The sequence below is a fragment of the Nuphar pumila genome, chromosome 12 (assembly GCF_984573655.1).
Source record: "Nuphar pumila chromosome 12, dmNupPumi1.hap1.1, whole genome shotgun sequence".
In the NCBI taxonomy this organism is placed as follows: domain Eukaryota; kingdom Viridiplantae; phylum Streptophyta; class Magnoliopsida; order Nymphaeales; family Nymphaeaceae; genus Nuphar; species Nuphar pumila.
The window spans coordinates 6,241,958-6,263,192 of record NC_143260.1 but is presented as its reverse complement, the minus strand read 5'-3'; the positions used below and the strand labels follow the sequence as shown (position 1 = coordinate 6,263,192).

General features: G+C 38.9%; 1 protein-coding gene across 1 annotated transcript; it reads left to right on the top strand.

Moving 5' to 3' along the window:
• The first annotated feature begins 7,902 nt into the window (after window positions 1-7,902).
• On the top strand, window positions 7,903-14,473 carry LOC149819799 (putative serine/threonine-protein kinase PBL21). Its single transcript, XM_089983493.1, has 6 exons — window positions 7,903-8,095; window positions 8,221-8,453; window positions 8,527-8,662; window positions 12,644-12,902; window positions 13,415-13,547; window positions 14,186-14,473. The coding sequence occupies exons 1-6, from the start codon at window positions 7,903-7,905 to the stop codon at window positions 14,456-14,458; spliced, it is 1,227 nt and encodes a 408-aa protein (XP_089839619.1). The 3' UTR covers window positions 14,459-14,473.
• Window positions 14,474-21,235: the final 6,762 nt, after the last annotated feature.

Sequence of the window (21,235 nt, the reverse complement as noted above, 5' to 3'; positions counted from 1 at the left end):
TCTGCCGCTTCAGCTCTCACGGATTCCATCAGTTGCTTGGAACGCCACTCTCCAAAAGGTTCAGACTAAAATTTTGACTTGGCAAGCCTCCTACCTTTCGATTGCCGGCAGACTTACTCTCATCAAGCATGTTTTAAATGCGATGCCAGAATTTATTATGTCTATGTTCCTTATGCCTGTGGGGATAAATAAGAAGCTCTCTAGAGTATTGACCAGGTTTCTGTGGTCTGGGCAAGGTAACAATAAAAAACGTCACCTTGTGGGTTGGGAAACGATAAGGCTACCGCAGAATAGAAGGGGTTTGGGGATTTCAGACCCTAGGTTAAGAAGTATTGTTCTGGTTGTTAAGCAAAGTTGGCTTGCACATCAATCGGGGTCCCCTTGTGCGAATTTCCTTCAGGCTAAATATGGAGCAGTGGAGTCTTTGTTTGGGGGTCAGCACGCAATTAGGTCGCCCATTTCGCATCTGCGGAGATCGTGGATTCAAGCTTGGTCTGCTGTGTGGGGTGGTGAGGGCGACGACGTCGCTCAGAGCCAGTTCCTTTGTAGAGCGATCACTCCGAATGGCTCCGTCCGCACTAAAGACACCTACCTTTCTCTCCTTCCGGCAGTTGTGAATCGGTTCCATATGAGAATTATCTGGGGCAAAGGTCCTCCTCCGAGAGCGTGCTTCCTTGCTTGGCTTATTTTCCATGATCGGGTGCAGACGGATAGCTTCCTCAAGTCTATAGGTTTCTGTATTGTGAGTAAATGTGTTCTCTGCGAGAGGGCCGAGGAATCTGCGTTGCACCTATTCTGGGAATGTCAGGTCTTTCAAGATATCTTTAAGGTTACCTGGAATAAACCGGTCGTGTCCGTGCGCCAGGAGTCTTTCGTTGTAGACCTCTTGTGGGGACCCCAGCCAGTTCGTAGATGTAAAAGTTGGCGGATCATTTGGAGAACTTAGCTGCTCTCTTCCTGGTGGGCCGTTTGGATGTCGCGCAACAATGCTATTTTCAGGCAGACCCCGGTTAATTTCAACAAGTTAGTAAATTATATTTTGGTGGATGTATACGCATCGTTACGCATATGCCTTCCGGATCTTCAACGCCACTTGCTGCTAAGGCCTCCCCCGGATCCGGACTGATCGCCTCGGTTTTATCTGTATTTTGTGTCTATTTTTGGCTTATGTGTTCTTTGTCTTGTTTGTCGGTTTCAACGGCTGTTGAACCGGTCGTAATGTTGATATCTTTGATTCGGCTCTCTCTGTGTGTGTGACAATGTGTCAATGTAGAATTCTTTTATATATTTAACTTAGTCCCATATTTTGGCATAAACAAAGGGTGGTTGAACCATTGCTTCCTTATCTATCATGACAAAACAGGAAAGGGTTCCAAAATGTTGCATGCAGTTAATTTAAAATAGGATATCTACTTGATGGATCATGTTTATTTTCTTTATAAAAATATTTCGTTAGTAATGTTTTAAATTTGTTTATGTATAGTTTTTACCTTTTTGGCTATCAAGGTAATAACATAGATGTAGAGATCGACGGTGTACAAAGCTCTCGTCATTGCTTCTCTTGTTGGCAAGAGTTCCTCCATTGCCACCAGTGGGCCCCGCATTCCCCCCCCCCCACACACACACACACACGCACACGCACACACACACCTTCAGCTCTCAATTCTAATTAGTTTCGACTTTTCTTTATTTTATGTTCATTTACATTAAGCCTTTATGTAAGTTAACATTACTTTTCATATATTTGTTTGGATTCAAGGAGAGAGCTTAAAGTGGGTTGGTTAAAGTAGAAGACAAAGGTAGAAAGGATGATGGACAGCCGATTTTACTGTTATGGCTCGGTAGACATGAGAATTAATAGTTGACGAACTTGGGGATATGCATAGAGTTTAATGCAAATTTTGGTGTGGCAAAGTCATGATGTGTTTCATGCTTTCGTTTGCCAGTACATATTTCTCTTTTTTTTTTTTTTAAGGGCAAGCTGGGTTAGTCAGACCCCTACCAGTTATACAACTATACCATTGGGTTTTGAACCTGCAACGTCCCAACACAAGGTGACGTGAACTAGCTGCACCTACCACACAAGCGGAGCCCCAGTTGGTGGGTGAATATTTTCTCATTCCTAGCCTACAACAGCAATAAAGTGGTAGTTTTTAACACACAGTTCGATTTGTTTAGAAAGCACCAAAAGAATCGTGTTGTTATAAGTCGGCCTCTTACTATTCTATATCAGATCATGGCACTTTGGTCTCTCTCTCTCTCTCTCTCTCTCTCTCTTTTGGTGAAAAAAAATCCAACCCTACCCATTGTCACCCCTAATTAGGGGTGGGCATTGGGCCTGGTCAAGGCACCTATCAATGACCGGCCGGGCCAAAGTCGTCTGTTATCCATAGTGTACTCAAGGTGCACTCAAGCAACAAACTCCCTCTTGGACAAGGGGCGTAGCCGACGGGTTTTAACCACTTGAGAATGGGATATATATATATATATATATATATATATATATATATATATATATATATATATATATATATATATATATATATATATATATATATATATATATATATATATATATATATATATTTATTTATTTATTTATTTATTTATTTTTTACATCACTTCCCAAGAGTGCACTGTGGATAACAGGCGACTTTGGCGTCAGTCCTCTTTGAAAGCCACCACAAAATTGTCAGACTTCATCAAAGCTATTGCCGTGTTAAATATAATAAGCTAAAAGTATCCAATGGTGGTTGTCAGTTCCACTGTTGGAATTCTACACAGTAACCAACTCTAGAAAAAAGCCAAGTGCAGTAAACCAAAGTAACTTTGGTTATTGTTGTGTACAGAAATTCATGTTCAAAGTATGAAGGTAAAGTCTGTTCCAACAAGCTGTTGTGGGCTGTTTGGATATGTAAAGAAAAAAGTCTTTTCTTGTGGAAGTTAAAGTCTGTCCTAACATGACAGACTGCAAAGGCTAGTGAATCCAGTTCCTGTTGGAGGTATGCAAACATGTACCACAATGGATCCAGAATGGGTCAGGAAAAGTCTAGATCATTATAATCCTTGGATAAATGCTTTAAACAAGCAAAGCAGTGAGACTAAAGTAGAAACTATGACAAATTATTATGGTCAGGGTGTGCTTGGCTCTGGAGCAATTAAGTGGACCAACAAATTCATGAATTCACTAGTGGGATTGTAAGTTTTTATGAATTAAAACATTCATAAGTGGCATGGGAGTTCATGAACTTGGCCAAGTTTTAGGTAATGCAAAATATCCACTAATCACAGTCAAATAATCAAAACAGCCTAAACTAAACTAGACTAGCCAGTTCTAATGCACTATTTTTCATGGTTTTACAATATGACCTTTCTGTTCTCCTCTGAATATGATTTTTCTAATGCTTACAAGTTGGTTGATCAGAAGAAGCAATGGAATTGTTTTTCATAGGGTTACTTAAAAGTTTGCTTTAAAAAAATAAAATAATAAAAATTTCAAGAATTGTCTAAAACAATGAGAATACATTAATGAAATAAATGATGATTTATAATGTTCAATCAAATTCTCAAATATGCATTCAATGCTTAAATAATATAATAGCAAACAAATATCATATTTATTAAAAAAAGAGCTTTAAACCGATTGTCAATTGAACAAGTGAGGTAAGATTCAGGCCAATTCGGGCCGATTCTGATAACATTGTTCCAAATCCCATTGTGTTACCGGGTCCAGTGTCCACCCCACATAACATTACTATGCTGCAATGAAACTGCAAGATAACAAAGCGAAATTCAAAGATGTGATCACTCACCATCTTTGGGATACAACCTGTCCTCAATGAGCCCAACAGCAGATGATGGGCTATGAGGCGCAGCAGCACACTTAAAATGTGCAATCACATTGCACCTGATCTCAATTCATTAAAACGCGGGTCCCAATATTATGTCTTACTCAGTCATGACTCATGAACAGTGACCTAAACCAAACCATTCACTCGCTGTCAAGGTTGCCCCCAAGCTATGGGGCTGTCAGTGGGTCGGTTCTTTGCTGGATACCTAACCCAATCCAAGCTGTAGTGCCACAGGTTTGTAACCATAAGATTGGATATTAGCAGAGGGCGTGACACATCAAGTTGGTTCCCACCGTAGTCACAATTATGCATAAATTTAAATTTTAAAGTTTTGCAAATTAGACCTCATAGATGTGTTCAATATATTTTATTTATTAGGTTGGATGGTGTTTTTTTTATTAAAAAAAAATTACATTTTTGTGAGCTTTAAAATTTTATAAAAATTTTGGGTCATTGATTTTTTTAAAACCTTATAATTAGATGATCCAAAGGTCAATCCCCACTAAACAAACCATGTATATCACATCCCTAACAGTCCATTATGGTAGGAGGAACCAATCTCTCTCTATGTACATTATATAATATATATAGGTGGTAACTGCCTACTACTTTTCTAGCCTATAGACGGTCTACTAGGTTTTGAAATAGTTTTTTTCTATTTTTTTTTTTAAATCTGACCATACAGATATGATCTACATGCTTGATTTTATGGAAAACTCTTGGATTGTCCGATTTTGACACACAGTAGGTTCTTATAAGATTAAAAAATCGATAATCTGCAATTTTAAAACTTATTTAATACTTAAAAAGTCATATTTTTATCAAAAAAAAAAGCATGATCAAAGTATCATTTTTTATAGCAAATCAACTATGCTGAATACATCTGATTTGCGAAAAAAAAGAAGCAAAAACACCTATTTACTGTTAGTAGGCAGCTACCACTTTTCCTTTATATCGGATAATTATTGGCTACTAATGAAGATAAAGACCTAAGGAGTAGAATTCACTTTTTTCTTCACAAATTTTCAATTTTTTGTAGATCAAGTTGGATGTGATCTACATGGTTTGTTTAGTAAGAAACTTGTTTTGAATCATGTAATTGTGACAAGTAATTAGGTGTTTAAAGGGGTCAAAAAATCAACGGCCCACAATGTGCCAAAATTTCTTAACTCAAAAGATCACATTTTTAAATTGAAAAGCATGATCTAAAGCAGGATCCTTAGCAAACAAACCATGTTGAATACATCTATGTAGTTAGATTGAGTCGATACAACTTGCATCTATAATTTGTTAGCTAATTAGTTTCTTACCTTCATTAGTAGCAAATATTTTCTCATGTATATATATATATATATATATAATATGATAGGGTGCTCCCGAAATACTTACTCCCACTTAATAAATGCTTCAATTTTTTTTTAGTTTTTTTGTTGATAAATTCTTATAAATATGATCTGCACAACAGCCGCCCATGTGACAGAGGGATTCTATCTTGGGCCTTCAGCTTGACTATGCCCACTTAACATATAGGATACCATTTGCAATTATTATTTAGTGAAAAACACGTTTTGGATCATGTGATTATGGCATACATGTAGGTCTTTTAAAATCTTTAAAATTGATGGCTTACAATAAAGCAAAACTTTATAACTGAAAAAAATATATTTTTATGTTCAAAAATCATTATCCAAAACATGATTCCTATCAAGTAATTTACGTTGGTCTGATTAAGAAGATGCAACATAGAAGTATGATTTGGAGTAGGTGAGAGTACACCTACTCACCCAGAACATCGTAGCATTACTATATATATATATATATATATATATATGAGAGAGAGAGAGTAGGCGGTAGCTATCACTGAAGGTGTTTCCATGATTTCCTTAAATACGTTCCTATAGTTTTTTTTATCAAAAAAAAAAAAACTGATTCAAATAACATCTCCTACCAAGTCTACCATGCTCAATACATCTGTAGAGTCATATTTGCAAAAAAATACCCGAAAATGCCCATTCACTTACAATTGGCTGGTGGTAGGCCAATAAAGTGGTAGTCAGCTACCACCTTTCTCATATATATATATATATATATATATATATATATATATATATATATATATATATATATAATAGGTGGTAGCTGCCTATCAACAGCCTACCACAAGCAAACGACTGTTTTCATTTCATAATCTGACCTTGCAAATATCTTTAGCATAGTAAATTTGCTAAGAAATTTCACTTGGATCATGGTTTTTGATAAAAAAAAATGAATTTTTAAGCCTTAAATATTTATAAAAAAATTAGACTATTAATTTGTAAACCTTATAAAAACCTACTTGTGTATCGCAATAAGACAATCCAAGAGTAGATTCCTATAAAATGAAACATGTAGATAGCATGTTTATAATTAGATTTAAGGAAAGCATGAAAAAACCTTTCAGAAGTTACATAGACTAACAATGTCAGAAAAGTGGTAAGCAACTACAACCATATATATATATATGCCCGTTTTTCGTTAGGCTCCTTCAAAAATCATAGTTTTAAGTAATTTTTTTCTTGAGTCTAATATCGTAAATGTGATCTATAAGTTTTGTTTAGTCAGAATCGGCTTTTAGATCGCTGGAATCTAACTTGTATACATGTTTTTTTCGGTGATCTAAAATCAATGGCTATGAAGGTATCAGTTTTTTGGGGTTCAGAAAAATATATTTTTTCATCAAAAAACATGATAGAGTAGATTCCCACTAAATTGAACATGCAAAATACATCTAACGATTCAGATCTATCATAAAACACTTAAAGTCTATAGGGTTGAATGGGGCAGGAGAAATGGGGCCTATGTTCAGTTATATATATATATATATATATATATATATATATATATATATATATATATATATATATATGTGTGTGTGAGATAGTAATGAACAATAAAGTATTCTTAGATTTTTCTTTACCGATATTTTTTGGAAAACTAGATTTGTGACTATGGTTTCAAGCCCATTGCTTTTGGCATTACTATCTTCAAAAAATTGTTAGGATGTGTTTGTCAACGTGGGTTCTTGTATTTCAGGTGGGTCAAATGCTGATGCGACTGGTAAATGAGCTGATTCATGAACTGGTTCGCAATGAATGAAACCGAGTTGAGTCATGAGCTGCTCGGTTTTCACACAAATCCAAGGCATGTCAAACATCAACATCTTTTGGAACTGGTATAACGGAACCCACTGCATGTAAATCCATAACATCGATACCTTTTGGAACTGGATATGGTTTGGATGACCATCGGATCCATATCCTATTAACAGAAAGAAAAAAAAAAATAGTCACGTGCGGTGTTTGGGGTTTGAGGTTTTTTAACCCCCTCAAAACCCCTTTGAAATGAGAATGGCTCGAGCCGTGGAGCGGGCCCCACTTCTCTTTTTTTTTTTCCCGGCTCTCTCCCTTTCTCTCTCGGCGTGGAATTCCAGGGTGCGATGGTATGTGGGACCCACCTCTACCCTGAAGCCCGCGTCATGTCCAGGTATAAATGCCTGCCACTCACACACACACACACTCTCTCTCTCTCTTAAACTAGCTGTGGCTCCACGGAGGAGCGTTTGAGTGGGTGATACGGTGGAGGAATCGTGAGGGAGCTAGGCGGAGGGGAGCCTAAGCCTCTTGTGGAATTCGCCTAAGTCTCCTCGAAGGAGAAAAGAAAAAGGTCGCACTTTGGTGCAGTTCTTGGGCGCCACCGTTGGTGGGCCGAGCTCCGGAACCGTACGGCGATGGCGGACGAGCTGCAGAGTCTCTATTCTCTCTCTTCTCTTGTGATTTAGGTGCCTGAACCTTCTTCTCGCTTCTCGGAGCTTCGGAGGTTTCTAACTTCAAAAATTTTAAGGGAAAAAAGAAGTGGGTATTCGTTTTTTTTAGCAGAGTGCAAATTTTTGAGTTTCCTCTTTCTTTAGTCTGAAAGGTTTTCGTGGTCATCAGATTTTGAGCATTTGGTGGTCGAAGGGAATTTGATTTCCGCCCTTCCTTCGTCGGATACTTGAAGGAGATCCGGGGTTTTAATGGCTCGGAGTCTCCTTCAGAACCTAGACTCGCCTTCGCCTGCTCTGCAGAATGTAGACAGCAAGAAGGAGAGCATTGGTCTGGTCATCATCGTCGTCGCGGCCGCATTGGCGGTAGCCTCATTGTTCGTGGCGTTCAGCTACTACTGCTACATTCGGAACAAGGTAGCCAAGCGGCGTAAGAGCCAGAAGGGTGAGTTGGTTCCTGGTTCGATCTTTTCCTTCCCTTCTGTAGTTCATTGAGAATTTCCCACCACATTGCAGTTGGCTCGCATTTTCGGCCACATTACTGAATCTTGTTCTTCTTCATTGTCAAAGGAAAAATCGAGGGTGCGTGCTCTGCCAATGCGCTAGCAATCTCAGAAAATGGCGTAGGGAGCTTTACGTTCAAGCAGCTTCACGCTGCAACAGGTGGGTTCAGCACCAGCAATGTTGTTGGTCATGGCGGTTTCGGCTCGGTATACAGGGGGGCGCTTCCGGACGGGAGGAGGGTTGCTGTTAAGTCGATGGATCGATCGGGAAAGCAAGGAGAAGAGGAGTTCACAATGGAGGTTGGATTAGCTTTCACAATTAAAATTCTTTATTTTGGTATTTTATATGCTGATTCTGTTGTTAATGTAATAGGTTGAATTGCTAAGCCGTCTCCGATCGCATTATCTTTTGGCTTTGGTTGGGTTCTGTTCTGATGACAAACATAAATTATTGGTTTATGATTATATGGCAAATGGGAGCTTGCAAGAGCATTTGTATCCAACTGAAGGTATGCTCATCTTGTGGGTTTCTGTTGATTGTATTTTTTACCTACTGGAATCTCGCTTATGGTTAACTTATATATGTAGAACTATCGTTTTGTGGTATTTCATTTGTGTGCAATTGTTGGGTTAGGTGGGCATGGACTTTTTCACTACATGGTTACTTAGCTTAGGAGTTATACTATTCTTTTTATCTGAATATTTGTATATGCTATAAAAAAAGAGTTGGAAGGTACTATATTTTCATGTATAACAGACGAGAGCCAGCTGTTATAAGGGCTAAATAGTTCAGAGAGGACTATGTTGCTTAGGAAAAATGTTGTGGTCTGTTTCCATCAAAAGGTGAATGTAATTCTTATAAGAACCTCTGTTTTCCCTGCTTGAGAGAGTAATTATAAGAGATTCTTATGCTAAGTTTTTATGTTGTCTTTGCTCAAAGAAGAGAATAATTTAAGATTTTTTATGAATATCATGTTCTTTTTTTTTGTTACCTATGGTTCTTGTTTGGTATATGGTTGTGTTGGTTTTGGTCCTTGAGTTTCGCTAGAACTGTTTTTAAGTTAACGAGCAGAGGATGTCAGAATATGTTGGAATTCCTGGTTTGTAAACAATGTTCTAATGAAATAAGTGTTGGAAAAAGTTTCAAAATAAACTATTTTCTATGATGGGTATGTACATATCACCATAGTGACAAAAGTTTAAAACGGAAAAATATCGGCAGTCAAAAAACTCGGAAGATTTTGAATTTTTTCATAAATCTTGCATTTTTTTGGCAAAATCTCGGCAATAAAAAATAAATTTAAAAATATCAAAAAATAAATTTTATAAGAAAATATAAATAAAACACATTTAAAAATAAAAATCTTAGGGGTTTTCACGATAAATATCTACTAAAAACGTAAATATCACGATATTTGTCACGGTTTGAAAATCTTGTGATAAATTGTCATTTTAAACTTTTAGGCAATTTCTTGCGATATTATCGCAAATTTTTTATAAATCTCACGATATTTATCAGAGAGCATATCAGTTGTTCTTTATAAAGATTTGGTTTTTTTCACCAAAATCCTTTGAAATATGTTTACTATTTAGTCTCGTATCTAAGATGGGTGGTTTAAATAGTCTCTTTTCTATTTTTAATACTTTGGAAACCCTTGTGTCTTAGGGTGGCTTGCGGATGTTGTTGCACAATGCACAGGAATGGACGTGTGTACCACGCACACACGCGCGTGTGTGTATAAGGGCATTTGGGACCAAGGTCTCTTGAGGAGCATTGATGCCTCACTTTTCACTTTGCATGCTCGTAGCAGCATGAAGCACATTCAAAAGCACCTAGGTCCATTTTGACTGAACCAAGCCCACCTTGACTTTTTGACAAACCAACTTTAAATTTTAGTTTCTCTCATTGATTTGACTTGTTTAAGAGCATTTAAATTATGCTTATGAGGCTTTGTGACTGTTAACCAGTTTTGGAGATCCTTGACCGTTGGTCAAAGACAGGTAACCGTTTAAGGTCATTTTCATCCATTTTTTAAAACATTGGATTTATGGTCATTTAATCTCATTTATCACCCAAAACGTTGTTAGCCTTCCTAAGTTTATAAAAACCTTTCATTTTCATCCTTTTGGTCATCAGATTTTTTTATTCTTAAACTTTTCTTACTTTCTATCGTTTTGGCTCTCGTTTGGCTTGCAAGTTCATGTGTGGGAGAGGTCACCTGGTCTTGCGAAGCAGTGACACTCTTGAGGTCCAAGCATAGTTGTATCCTGAGGATTCAGTTATGCACAAACCCAATTCGCATCTTCTGAAATCCCGAAGTGGAGAGATTGAAGTTCTAAAGACCGTGATCTTAAAAATGTGCCTTTAGGCTTGAGATCTTGGTTTTCCAAAAAACCTATTTTTGGCCACCATGATAAAGCTTAAATGGCTTTAAGAATCTCTTTTAAAGTCTGTTATTTGTCCCATTGGGAAAGTTTAAGCTGATGGGGTTAATAGGCAACCTGATTCCAGGATACAACTAGGTCATCCACTTAACAGCAATCACATGTCTGACCTGCCAAACCTGATAGTTGCTTGAGGGTACAATTATAAATTGTCTCATGTGTGGTGTTCTAGAAATTCTTAGCCACCGATTCCCAACTACACCCCTACCCACCCCACAAACACCCCCCCCCCCCATCCAAAACCTGGTGGCATTTCACTGCAATTAGCACTAAGCTGACCTGTTTATCTAGATGGACTATTAGGGATAAAAAGAGGGGGAAAAGATGACATTTATAGACACCAAGGTTGTTAGCTATCTTGGCCTTCAATTGCAAATCTAGGTTGCAGTGTCTAGTACTGCTTCATAGTCATTTAAGATCCACAGTCCCCACATAATGGTCCTTGTGGCAGTTCATGAGTCCGAATTATTTACACAACAAACAATTGCCCCATGATTCTTAATTGCTAAGTTATACCTTACCTAGGGGTTGAATGAGATAGCTGGATGGTTGGGCCACACTATTATAACTGAGGGTGAGGGGTCTCAGGTTCAAATCCCATGGGGGTTATCCCCTAGCTTTTTCTTGGTAAGCCCCGGTTTAGGTGGTGGGACTTGGAAGAGATTTACGCCTGCTGTACGGCGCACCTCCAAGTGGTTGAAACCCCTTGTCCGCCCCATTTCCCACCAACGGTCCTGCTGCTTCAGCCTTAATGCAAAGGACGTGCACCCCAGGTATTGAACTCTTGTCATCCTTCAACTTGAATGCCTTAAGCTGACCCACCTAGCTGGGTGTGAAGAGAGGGTCATCCTCCAGCTTGCCTATCAAAACATCCAAAAGGAAAAAAAAATGTCATACCTTTAGCTAAGTGGTGACTAGCCTTCATGTTGTGTTAAACAGGTTTTAACTGCTAATCAGCTGAACAAATAGGCTAGGTCAATGATCAAATTTACTTCACTGTTCACCCTAAGGTGTCAAGGGATCCACTAGTCAAGGCATGGTCAATGTGAATCTGGTTAAAGTAGACTGGTTTGGTTTGCGACTATGAATATGTTTCAAAGTATCCAAAGATTCTGAAAGTATATAACAGATGACCTCTCGTTGCATGTCTTCAAGGAAGTTTTGCTGATGAAAATAATGAGTGAAAGAAGTTGAAATTTTGAACCTCCCTACAAATTTATGTCATTATTCTGCAAGAGGCTGCATCATATGTAACGCATGGCAGAATATAGATTCCCTGTATTCCACTGTTCTACATTCTTTTTGCATCTAATCTCCATAATTGTATGTTGAGGATCCATCTTAATCTATGAACTAAGTTGCGACATTCTAATGCCTGTGACACTGCAGGACACCATTGTAAGAAGGAAAATGCAGAAATAGTCTTGCCCAGACTTCATGTCTTCGGAAGTTTGCTAATGCAAATTGTTAAACCCATAGTGATAGGATTATTCATCATTTTCACATCCTTCGAAGGAATATGTAATTAGGAAGCTTGAAACCCAGTGATCAAGAATTTCTTGGATTTCTTGTACTTATTGTGACATCCATTGGTTTAAATTCCACTTATCCTTAAGAGGTGTCTTTCACTCTGTTTTACGGCATTCTACTTTCTCTCTGGTTTCTTCTCATTTTCTTTATCGAGAATAATGAACTCCTATTTTGGTAGGCATCATTTAACTCATTTCATTTATATTATGTGCTTAGTTCAATGCACATTAGGAGATATTCTGTCTTTGACATTCATATAAGAGCTGTATAACTTTTGGTTTGAGCATAACTATCTTTTATTTATAGCTCTTTTAATGGGTAATCATATAAAAAGGAAGAATCTCATAAGAATATTACATGATGCATGATCACCATATGGAGAACTTGATTGTAGACCAGTAGGTTCTTAGATGTTCATCATTTTATCTTTGTTGAATATCTGCACGAGGATGAATTTGTGATAGCTGCTAGTTGTTTATTTTCACATTGAGTTTACCATTGTTATCAATTGGCAGGTTCCAGAGGTGGTATTTCAAAACTGGATTGGGGAACTAGATTGAGGATAGCTCTTGAAGCTGCAAAAGGTCTTGAGTACCTTCATGAACACATCAATCCACCTGTGATTCACAGGGATTTTAAAAGCAGCAACATCCTCCTGGACAAGAACTTCCATGCAAGAGTCTCTGATTTTGGCTTAGCTAAGCTTGGTTCTGATAAAGCTGGAGGCCACGTCTCAACAAGAGTCTTAGGAACCCAAGGATATGTTGCTCCTGAGTAAGTCATTCCCTTCTTTTAAGTAACAAATTCTCTCATTTTCAAAATCTGGCTTCGTGTGGCTTGATTTATGCAATGATTGAGATTCTTCTTTGATTTGACAAACTTCTTCCTTGTTAATTGTTCTGTGATGACTTAAGACAACTTTATACTGTTGAAAATTATCAGTTCAACTTATCTGCTTGCAAAGTTGCCAAAAAATTTAGAATTATATGCTTGGTAGTAAAAATATGTTGTATTAATGTATTTTGAGTTCACCAAAATTGTGAAAGTGCACCTGGAATCTTGGCTAAGGCAGAAAAGAGCCTAAAAATGATGATGTTTTAGCCCTCTTGAAAGGCTGAATATATTCTTAGGGGCCTGATGTAACAAAGTTCCTATGATGTTTTAGCCCTAAAAATGATGATGTCCATGCCTTTGTATTTTTTATCCTTGAGTTGTGTTTTTTCTGGTCACAATCCTTGGTTGATCCTTTTCCTTCCAGACATACACTAACAATTGCTTGCTTCCAGGTATGCACTAACCGGGCATTTGACAACCAAGTCAGATGTATATAGTTACGGTGTTGTGCTTTTAGAGCTCTTGACTGGAAGAGTTCCTGTTGACATGAAAAGAGCTGCTGGGGAATGTGTTCTTGTTTCATGGGTGAGCTTCCTCCTGGTTGTGCTGTACTTTATATTTAACTATTTAAGATAATTGTCTTTCAGTTTTAAATCTTGGAAGCTTTCTTGCATACATCCTGAACCATGAGAAATTCATGGAACAGCAATACAGCATGCATGATTAAGTGGAATATCATAGCATCAGTGTCTCCTGAGTGACCTGGCACCTATCTCATGAATTTGATGACTCAATCTAACTTGGTTGTAGTCTTGATTCTTCACAAACCAGTTGCACGGCAGGATATTCAGCTAGGCAAGCGCTGCTTTGGTAGATGCCTTTATCATTAGCGACGTTACCCAGTTCATATTTTTTCCCTGATGGACAAGTAGTTCACTCTGTAAAAGTACCTTTATAAGACATTTCTTTTGGTCTTTTCCTGTGAATTCTTTAAAGACTTCTACCATGTTTTTTCGTCTATTACTCGACCCATCAGAAATGTTGCTTGCCGTTTGTAGTTTCCTTTATTGTTTGCATTTTGGCATTTTTAATGGTTTCATCTTGCGTGAATGTGTGCATGCAACCGGTGGCTAAGTTGCTGATTTGCTCATCTCTCTCTCTCTCTCTCTCTCTCTCTCTCTCTCTCTCTCTCTCTCTCTCTCTCTGTGTGTGTGTGTGTGTAGGCTTTGCAAAGGCTCACAGACAGGGAGAAAGTTGCAGAGATAATGGACCCGGCACTGGTGGGGCAGTATTCATTAAAGGAAGTTATTCAGGTGGCAGCCATTGCAGCAATGTGCGTGCAATCTGAAGCAGATTACAGGCCTTTAATGGCAGACGTTGTGCAGTCACTGGTCCCACTTGTGAAGCATCACAAAACAACATCAAAGGTAGGGAACTCACCTGGTCCTCATATTCTAAGGTCTCCTGTTGCTTCTGATTCTAATAATCTCAGCTGACCATGGATTCTCATATCTACCCACCCTTTCTAGAACACATCAAGCTCTGTATCATGAAATTTTGTTCTAGAACTAGCATCTTGATCTCTCTCTTTTTTTTCTTAGAACTTGTAGCTTGACTTTTTCAATGGTAGTGGTTTTAACATTCAACTTCTGCTATTCATTTTGCTGTGTCCTGATATAGTCCCCTAATGTGATGTAAACCCAAGAACCCTCTGTTGTCTTTAGATCCATTTGCTTCATTCAGCCTTTTGCTGCCATCCAGTTGTGAAACTGACCTTGGGTTGGATGGATGAAAGTGGATGAGGTCCTACTTGGTCCAATGATGATCATGCATCCATGTCCTGTGTGGGTGCCACCAAGGTGGTCTGCTACAACGGGCGGCATTCTTCCTGGTTGGATGCAATATGGGCCTACATGGTGCATGGAGGATCCTTTTTCCATACTCGTCAACATCATACAGTAAGTTTGTCCTGTGGAATTGAAAAGATGAATCACGGAAACACGGATTATTTTCATAAATTGGATCGATTTTCCACAGAGAAGTTAAGGACATTGTTAGGTTAATTTAATACCATGCTCTCAGTTTTCTGGAATATGAATGCTGAGAATCAAGAAATTCTTGATTCAGTAGACATATAATTGAAACGCTCACCCCACCCCCACCTAGGGATGTAAATAGTTTGGTTCGGATTGGATGTGTCCAACACCATATTCGACTAATCGGATGTTGGCTAAACGGATTCGAAATTGGATGGTGAAAAGCTCATAGCGGAGCTAACCGGATGGATTCAGATATCTGTCAAGTTTGGATATTTGTTGGATTGGGTAGCAAAAAGTCAACCATATCTGCATCTGATTATAATTGGATGTGGTTTTGGCTTACCAAATGCAACTAAAGGGAATCAAATTTGGTTGGATATCAGATGAAGTCCGATACATTGAGAGAGAGAGAGAGAGAGAGAGAGAGAGAGAGAGAGAGAGAGTTTAACCCAAAAAGAACAAAAGCAGAAAAACAAAAACAGAAACAAGCAGGAGCCAAACATGCCAAAAAAATGGCTCACGCAGGAATCACAAAACCAATAAAATTCGGAGTTAGCAAAGCGATAGCAGGAGGAAACATTAGATCTGGAAGATGAATACGCAAAATCGCGTAAACATCCACTAGAATTTTTTGAGCAAAATGATTAATGTCGATCGGAGATTCTCAAAAAAGGGCATCGTTGTGCGCCATCCAAACGAACGCCTAAGTGGTAAACAACCACGACCTTCAGATTAATCGTCACTGCTTACTACGTCGAAGACAGACCGAACCCAAGATGAGGTCTAGCGCAAAGGACTCCTCCATAACCAGGACCTCCGTGTGCTTCCAAGTCCTACGGAAGATCTCCACAAAGGTAGGGAAAGACCAGAAGAGGTGGAACGAAGATTCTTCAACAGCATGACAAAGCACACACCAGCTCTAAAGTTGGAATCCCCACCTCTTTAAGGTAGAGTGAGTTTGGACCTTATCGTGCAAGATTAACCAAGCCAAGACCCAAGAACGGGGTGAAGGGACCTTCACCCAGAGCGTAAATTTGGGCAACCAGACCGCCCTCGGAGGAAGCAACGATCTATAGACTTTGTTGGTCAGGAACTTTTCGGTAGAAGCAATAGCTCAATGCACCCAATTACCAATATCGACGGGATCCTTAAAATTGTTGCTGAAGAACGCTAAAGCCGACAACCAAGACTTACGCAGATGGGAAAATGCTTCACACCGCGAGCGTAGAAAAATTGGAAGGAGAGAAGGAGGCTCATACTTAGAGAGAAGAAAGGTAGCGCAAGGATTATCCGGTTGGTGAGCAAGTCAGCATTGCTTAGACACCAGGAAAATACTCCTGAGTCTGGGCGCAGGAACACCTAAATCGACCATAGAATGCGGCAAGATCACCGAACACCAGCCAATCAGGTGGCGCTTACCCTTGAGATGACATCCAGACCAAAGGAATCCTGCCAGCAGACGCGTCAGCTGCTTTTTTACACCCACAGGCATCAGAAATATGGACATGAAGAATTCTGGAATGGTCGAGAGAACGTGTTTCACTAAAGTTAGGTGGCCGACATACGAGAGATAAGAAGCTTGCCATGAGAGTAATTTGCGCTTAACTTTAAGAAGCGTCGGAGCTCAGGCTACAAAGGAAATGTGTTTAACTTGTAATGGCAAACCCAAGTACAACATAGGTAGCTCAGATATAACACAATTAAAAATCTTCATCCCAGCAACTAACATAGAGGGCTAAACGTGGAACATAGAAAGAGAACACCTTTACTCATTAAGAGAAAGGACATAAAGAGAGAGAAAATTTGAAGAATGAGCTTGAACCGAAGCATCTGTTGAACACTAGCGCGACCGAAAATGATCATATCATCAACATAAATAAGAGCATGAGCATGAAAGTTCTGGACCGGTAAGGGATCAATGACACTACAGGCAGCGGCCTGCTTAAGCAGCACAATAAGACCCTCGGCGACCGCATTGAACAATAAAGGCGAAAGAGGACAACTTTGACGCAGACCTCGCTCCAACTTGAACCGTTCCCCAAAAGTGCCATTGATATTCAACATAGCCTGGGCATTCAAGACTAGTTCCCTAACCCAACCAGAGAACCAACGACCAAACCCGAAGTTCGATAACATTTGAAATAAAAATGGCCATTGAACATAATCAAAGGCCTTATGAAAATCTAATTTAAGAACAAAAGAAGGTTGATCGTAAAGATGCAAAGAGTGCACAACCTCAGCTGCCATGATAAAAGAATGATGAGCTCTCTTATTATGGATGAAGGCAAACTGAGAGTCCGAGAAGATCTGCTGAGCTACCAATTTCAGCCTGTTTGCCAAAACCTTGACAATCATACGGTAAAGAGCACTCGTCACCGAGATCGGGCAAAACTGAGAGATATATGAAGCGTCGACGTCTTTAGGAATAAGCAAAATAATGGCTAAATGAAAAGGGTATGGCAGCCTGGAATTGCGATAAAAGTCATCGAAAAGGCTAACCACGTTCGGTTTGACAGAATCTCAAAAAATCCTGAAAAAGTCAACATGGAACCCATCAAAGCCGGGCGCTTTCCAACCAGACAGATCCTTCATAGCACGAAAGATCTCAACATCCGAGAATCTTCTTTGTAAAGCACAGGCTTGGTCACGAGAGATCACCCGTAGCATGACAGACCCAATATTCTCCTCCGCAACCACTGAAGAAGCATAAATAGACTTGAAATAACGCGTGATGGCCTGGTTGACAAGCTGATCAAAGAAAGAGACACTCTTAATGGAGATAGAAGGGATGGCCTTCCTTCAATGGTGGTGAGACGCATAAGAGTGAACAAAATTAGTGTTACCATCACCGGCTTTGAGCCAATTCAACCTGGATCACTTCTTCCAATGGATTTCATCCATGACTCTCTAGTTATTCAACGACATAGATAGCTCAATGGACCTGGCCTGTAGACTCAAAAGTTGAGGTTCAAAAAAAGCGTCAGGAGAAGACATAGACTAGTATAATTCAGAAAGCTCATGCTCTCAGGCATCCAAATGCTAAAATTTCACAACGTCGCAATTATGGATCCAGGCTCTGATATTCTTAGCAAAACGTGAAAGCTTGTTGTTAAGCTGAAGAGCAGCCCAGTGCTCGACAGAAGGTTTAGACCAAGAGGCCGAAATAATTGAATTGTAATCCGGCTCCTAAAGCCACTATTGCTAAAAAAACAAAGCGCCTAGAGAAGGAAAATTCATCCCCCCAAAGAGTGATGAGCTGACCATGGTCAGAGATAGAGAGATAGAGGGCGCAAGCATGACACATTTAATGTCAAGGATGAGGTCCAACAAAGTGGGGGTGACAAATACCTTGTCCAGAACCCGACAACACGGGTGTGATCGCCTATTCGACCAAGAGAAGCGCTCGCCGGTAAGAGGAAATGGATAAAGAAGATGTCGGTGAACAAAAAACTCGAATAAAGGGATTAGAAAAGACGATAAAATTGAAATCATTAGGAGAAAACATACAATTGAAATCGCCCATAATAAGGTGACACAAATCATTAGAAATAATCACCCTATCAAGGTCATCATCCCAAAACACGAGCCTCCTGTTAGCGAGGTTGGGTCCATAAACCACAGACACCACTGCTCTTCGACCAACCGATTATATGGTGAAGGCAATAGACAAAGAGTAGATACCCACGTCCAGGTGCGATAAATTTAAAGACTTCTTACCGAAGAGGAGGATACCACCGGCATAGTTGACCGTTGGCTTAAAGAAAAAATCTCCACCCCGTCAAATGGAAGAAGTGACCGCAAATGAGATGTCATCCAATTTAGTTTTACAAATGACAAACAGGTCAAGATTAGCCGGTCTAATTCAACTCGTCAAAAACAAGAGTGATGATAGAATTGAGGCCCCTAATATTTCAACAAACAAGCTTTATGGCACAAAATATGAAAAGACCCGTCGTCAACCTGGGTGATCTACGAGGAGACCAACAGGCTAGAACTTGTTAGGGTGGTGCGATGGTAAAAGGTGATGGTGAGTATTTCCTCCATTTATTCTTTTTGGTAGAAGTGATAATTTTTTTTTTTAAACTGCATCCAAGCGTAATGATATGTTGGTGGTGGCCTGGTGGACTAAATAGCAAACTGTCTTCACGGGAACACGCCATTTTGGCTGTGTCCCAGGTGACACGCTGATTTGGACATACAGTCATTATTTTAATAGTTGTAATAAGTTTGTTTTGCTTTTTAATAATATTGCATAAAAATGTTTTTTTAATATTAAAATATCAAAAATATTTTTTAGTAACTAAAAATGGAAATTTTACATGTCCTCGTGTCTCATTTTTTTAAAAACTTTTCAAACTTGCCAGTTCGAACCCGCATCCCGTGTCATTCAGTCCACGAATCTTTGCAACATAAATTCATTGTTTATGTTTCATCTTACAAATCATAGCCTAATGGAGACTAGCAATTAAAACACAACTAGGAAATGAAAAGCTATTTCTGACCCATGTCCAATCACTAGCGTGGTTGGTAAAACTCCACTGGAACTATTCAATAACGTGCAACTTTTTTCAGGTTAATCGTTTTGTCTAATTGTAGTTACATATGTGAAGTATTCAAGAAGTACACAACAAATGGTACTCTGCGTCTCTCCATTCAACCTGTTTCCCTTTAATAGCAGTACTAAAGGAACATGGACAAAAGATAACAAAAGCTAGACATAACTGTGGCAAGTTTCAATTGTAAAATTCTTAATCTAAACATTTTAGTTTCAATTGTAAAATCCTGATGGATTCGATTGGGAATGCTTGACCATAGTTGCGTTGGTACTTATACACCCCACCGTAATCTCGTATCAGGCGTACCCGTGCCCGATACCTATACAAAATTCATTTCAGAAAACCATAAATAGAAGTATCAAATGTTTAAAAAACTTGTCCCATGCACTTATTGGAGAAATGTGTACCATCTACCTTAGAAGCTTGTCTATGTTACATTACAAATGAGTAGCAAGTGCTTTTCTATTAACATTTTTTCATATAAACAACAATTTCAATTTTTAAAGACACTATTTTAATTAAGATTTAAATATTGCCTACATTGACTATGCACCTCGCTCGCAAGTCTTTCAAGTCGAAGGAGGTCCAGAGTTCGATACCCAGGGTGAGCATCATTTGCCACAAGGCCTAAGCCAAATGGGAAACTATCCCCAGTGGGCAGGGGGAGGACTCATGGAAACACATTGCCGATACCAACTCCGTGACATCCCTAAGCTTGTATTGGACATCCTAACCATAACAATGGTTTCTCCATGTTACATCAGAAAAAAAAAAACATTAAGACTTAAACATTATGATTTAAAAATAAATAAATCATGCTGATTGATTATTTTATATTTACATGGAGAAACCGCCCCCATGATCAGATACCTCTGTCGTACTATCACTGTCTTGGTAGAGTGAAACTCTGTGGGCTTACCCCATGCCTTGAAGGAACAATAATAATTGATTGCATATGTATATTTAAATATTTAATTTGTAGGTATCTTTATAAAAGTATATACTTGGTACACTTTTTTGAAAACTCGTGTCAATTCTTTTAGAAATCATATCAATGTTATTAGAAACTTGCGATATTTTTCAAAACCGTATCAATATGTGTTTTAAATAAAAATGTACTCAAAACTGCTTAAGCCTTCACATACCATTACCAAGTACTGCACCTGTTTCTGGTTACCATGCCCTTGACACCAAAGTGGCAAATCAAGAAACAATTCCACATGGTGGTGGCAACCAAATGATAGAACAAAGCCAAGAAAAGCGAACCGAACATGGCTTGTTTGGGCTCAGCTCATTTACCATTGAACCCAGCTCATGCTCATGTTTAGAAGAGCCAAGCTCAAGCTGAAACTGAGAAACGAGCCATGAGCTGGCTCGTGTAAAACTTTTTGAATGAATTTTCAAAATCGGTACCAAATTGAACCCCCTAATCTCTCACTTACATGAAGAATTCTAACCAACTATACAAACCTACCTCTTTGCAATGTTTATACATATATTCACGAGCTTACACCAGCCAAGCTGAGCAGACGCAAACAGTCCTTGTTCGTGCTCACTTCGTTTATGCTTACCAAGCTGAAGGCCCAGGTTCGAGGTGGTATCCCATGTGGTAAGCGGGGTCATGTGCCAAGCTGAAGGCCCAGGTTCGAATCCTCTGCCACATAGGGCTTAAGAGATA